General features: G+C 34.4%; 1 protein-coding gene across 1 annotated transcript; it reads right to left on the bottom strand.

Moving 5' to 3' along the window:
* Nucleotides 1-1,901: 1,901 nt before the first annotated feature.
* Nucleotides 1,902-4,343, bottom strand: LOC109588578 (uncharacterized). Its single transcript, XM_020004722.1, has 5 exons — nt 2,805-4,343; nt 2,714-2,753; nt 2,562-2,642; nt 2,246-2,512; nt 1,902-2,196 (listed from the first exon to the last, which is right to left on the bottom strand). Exons 1-5 carry the CDS (start codon nt 4,335-4,337, stop codon nt 2,177-2,179), a joined length of 1,941 nt encoding a protein of 646 aa, XP_019860281.1. The 5' UTR covers nt 4,338-4,343; the 3' UTR covers nt 1,902-2,176.
* Between the last annotated feature and the right edge of the window lie 9 nt (nt 4,344-4,352).

Below are 4,352 nucleotides of genomic sequence, written 5' to 3'. Positions count from 1 at the left end.
CCTGGTTCTGATTCGTCAGCTGATGGCCTGACACCAAATTATTTTAAAGTGAGTGGAAAATAAATAAAACTTTTTATGTACATGTACATGTAATAAGGATAAGGACATCAGGGTTTCCCACAAAGCATGCTAAGTGAGCTAAAAAGTATTATGCTTCATGAGCTGAAAGCCTAAAAATTTGTAAAAAAATCTAAACTTGATCGGAATCAGCTCAAATTTTCTGCACAACATAAGAACACGTATTTGTATAAGGAAAAATTATAAAAATTGAGAATTCACAACTTTTTATTTTTGGCGAAATTTGGCCAACGCCCCTGTACTATAGTACAGGGACTTTAACTCGATTTTGGAGCGACTTTAAAAATTCATTAAAAATCCAAACTTGATCGGAATCAGCTCAAAATTCCTGCACAACATAAGAACATGTATATGTATAAGGAAAAATTATAAAAATGGAGAATTCTCAATTTTTTATTTTTGGCAAAATTTGGCCAACGCCCCTGTACTATAGTACAGGGACTTTGACCCAATTTTTGAGCAACTTTAAAAATTCATTAAAAAAATCAAACTTGATCGGAATCAGCTCAAACTTTCTACATAACATAAGAACTTGTATATGTATCAGAAAAAATTATGAAAATAGAAAATTCTCTCCTAAAAGTTTTTGACAAAATACCCTGTACCAGTACAAAGTACAGGGACTTTGGCCAAATCTTGGAGCACCTTGAAAATCCACTGACAAGATGCTACATTCATAAAGGCAGTGATAGACATTGTTATTTTATTTTAAAGGTATCTGCTAGTGTTGATGATCTAACTTCTGGTGGTGAGGATCGTAACTCTATCCATTCCTTTGGGTCTAATCACAGTGGAGGAGGAGGAGGGGACGGGGCTAAGATTAATTTTGAATTATCGGCAGCTGCTAACACCCAAAGCACCGTTGTCTGATAATAAGTACACAATAATACCCACTGATAATAATTAATAATAATTATTATGACTTGATATTGTGATTATAATATACTCTTTATCATTCTTCCTCTCTCTCTCTCTTTCTTGGAACTACTCGTGTTGTTTGCTTGTCTTATTGCTTTAATAACATTATTATTATTATTATTATTATTATTATTATTATTATTATTATTATTATAATTGTTGCATTTCTCAAGAGGTTAGATCCACTCATAGTGATATCCAGTGGAATGGAGGAGTAGAAATTACTAGTAGTAAATGACAATGATACACAACCAGGTCATTCTACAGCTGGAGAGTAATTTTTATAAAAGAGAGACTGAGAAATAGATAGGAAGAGATAAGCTTCATAGATACATGTACATGCAGTTATGTGTACAGTCAGTTCCATTACCTGTACATGTACATGTACTTCATTCTGTTGATATTCTATTATTGGAATACTTTAATGCTGTAGCTACCATAACTAATTAATGACATCATCATAAAATCATATAGTGACTGTGATATCATAATAGTATCTACCATTGGGTGGAACTAATCTTAGCTCTAGATATGAATATTGTGTACACATACATGTAAATGTAATGTACATATTTTTAAATGGAACTTCCACCCAGTACTGCAGTGAATCATTATATGTGCTTTGTTAAAGGTTAGTTAGTGTAGTGTTTGTACTGTAGACAAGATTCTGTCAACATTTCCAAGATGTCTTTCCTTTTATGGAAGTATATTTGGACTCTATTGAGGAAATATCAATATACACTGACTACTTGTGACAGGAACTGCTTCCTTATCCACCAGCATTGTGCTAAATAGCATCCATTAATATAAGGCAAGAATTAACTTGAAGAAACCAACATATGCTTAGCTGTAGAATTGACTTATAAAATGTTTACAACACTTAGAAAAATGTGATTTCATCTTGGTGTATAAAACAACATTTTTATTTAAAGAAAATTATACACTTATAATTATGTTAAAATATAATTCAACTATAATGAAGTATAGCTAATTACATAAAAATGGCATAATAACTACAATGTACTTAATAACTATATATTTTCTTGTATACATGTACATTCCAGCAAATTAAGCATTGTACACTAAAAATAGCAACTACTACTAATAATTATAAGTTTAGTCTAATGTAACTACCAGTATGTAACTAAAGTTTTAATTAGTCTGTAATCCTGGCATGCCATTAAAGTTCTTTTGTTGATCCTATATTAATAATCAATTTATTATCTTTAATAATTAATTGTCATCTCACTTATATTCTCAGCGACTGATGTCTCTCCTATTTCAGCTACAGCAATAGCTAGTTTGTCCCATGTTGCTTCAATATCCTCCCTAAGCCATTTTGCTAAACATTCTCTGAGACATCGCTCGGCATCTCGTGTACAGTTATCCTCAATAGTCTTTAGATCATCATGAAACAGACCCAAGTAGAGACCAAGATCAAACCATTTTGTAGTTTGAAAATGACTGTCTTTTAGCACTCGTAATATCTCCACCAGATCCCTGATTGTCAATATGACTATTATATAAATAAATTATGTAAAACTAGTGACAGTGAGTGGTTATACCTTTTTCTTGATCATCACCGGACTCACTGATCTGTATGGGCGAGTGAATTGTAGTTGATATGACCTCTTGAATTGTTGGCTCTATTTAGAGTATAAACATAAAACAATTATGTATATGTACATGTATTAGCATGGGTTGGTTATAATCTTACTAGTACTAGCTTCATTAATCGCTTTCAATGGTGCCGGAATCTGGGTTATAACAGTACAGTAAAACATTACTGTTACTAATAAATTGAATACCTCTTGGAGTTGTTTTTCCTGTGACATATTTTCTTTAAACCACAGTGACTCATTAATGGTTAGAGGGCGAGGAATTCTTTTCATTTTGCAGTAAACAGGATCAGAGTATGTCTTCTCAGTATCAATGTCTTGAATGTAATGGACTTCACTGGAAAGACTGCATTGACAAACATACTGTACTTTTCTTGATGATTGATCAACATGATGGCCATGGTGAAGAGTTTCTTCAACCTTTTGGCAGCATTCATCTAACAATTTTAATATTTGTTGACAGATGGTTCTAAAAGGAACAGGATGACTACTCTCAGGGACATATCTCAACACATCAACTTGAATAGCTTTATTAACATCAGTGAGAACAAAATCATCAGTAGGATGACCATAAGAGAAGCAGACACGATTACGATAGATACCTTTTCTCTCAACTTTTAAGCGTAACTTCATGGTAATAGCTAATCGATCAAAAAAACCAGCAGTAGGTACTGCCTTAGCATTATCAAAATTGAGCTTAACATTGCTATTTGTGGCAACAGCAGTTGCTAAACGAGTGAAGAACCCAGGAGGTACATACCCAGTGGTGAATGTAATGTGTACAGGTGAGGCTCTTAGCTTATAACCAGGTTGTGCTTCATTAGGGTCACCTGTGTATCCTGGTAGCACTGCTGGAAGAAAATACTGCTTGAATCTGCTATCATAAAGCTCAGTTTGAACTTGAGCTGCAAGACGAAAATGAACTAAAAGTTCAATTATTTCTTCTGGATCAATACCACTTGACTGCCATACTTCTTGATAGAGTGGTTGAACAAGAATACCATTATTTCGCACCAAAAACCATCTTCTTGTTCCACTCCATCCTTCTTCACATCCTTCTAGTGTGAGCACCTTCCCAATGGTATCAACAAACCATTTTGGACTGAGAATGACTTTATTCTTCAGTCCTTCTATTTGAGGATAGTAAAGCACAGCTCCCAGCTCATGGTAGAATTTCAATACCTCAGGAACAACAGCCTCTGGTATATGACATGCTGCTCCAATGGCAATAGCATCAGATAGACTAATGACATCCTGGTTTAGCTTTTGAAAAATTTTGCGAAACAGAACCCAATTGACAGGGGTTGAAACAACTAACTTATTGATAAAACCATTAATAGCTTTACGTAATTCTGTAATGCTGGGATCTTCTTCTTCTGCTTTGCCTGAAGTCGTATTATCAATGATCAGCACATCTTTAATAAGATCTGAGAAATCTTTCTCCTCATACAGGGACTGGATTTGTTTCTTTACTCGTTCTTTCTGCCATTTTGCTTTTAGCTTGTCACCACGAGTGCCAATACAATAGAGACTAGGGGAAGAAGTATCATCTTTGTTGTGCTTCATGAGGTGACTGTGTATTGTAGACATCCATTTGGCCATTAGATCACTCGTGCTTTCATTCACTACCTCACCAAACAGCACTTCACCATCAGGGGTATTCTGACGTGACTGCCATCTTTTCTTGAAATCCTTTGAAGCATCAAATAGGAGGAGAAACATTGTACGAGGAGTGAG

This window comes from Amphimedon queenslandica, unplaced genomic scaffold (assembly GCF_000090795.2).
Source record: "Amphimedon queenslandica unplaced genomic scaffold, v1.1 AMPQUscaffold_12002, whole genome shotgun sequence".
In the NCBI taxonomy this organism is placed as follows: Eukaryota; Metazoa; Porifera; class Demospongiae; order Haplosclerida; family Niphatidae; genus Amphimedon; species Amphimedon queenslandica.
The sequence above is the reverse complement of the archived record's forward strand: the minus strand, read 5'-3'. Positions and strand labels throughout refer to the sequence as shown.

Excerpts from the sequence above, each read along its gene's own strand:
- LOC109588578 (XM_020004722.1), bottom strand. The coding sequence starts at position 4,337 with ATGTTTCTCCTCCTATTTGATGCTTCAAAGGATTTCAAGAAAAGATGG. Across the intron at positions 2,643-2,713 it reads GATTAATGAAGCTAGTACTA|AGCCAACAATTCAAGAGGTC; the intron begins GTAAGATTATAA and ends TACTCTAAATAG. Across the intron at positions 2,197-2,245 it reads ATCAGTCGCTGAGAATATAA|GATCAACAAAAGAACTTTAA; the intron begins GTGAGATGACAA and ends TTATTAATATAG.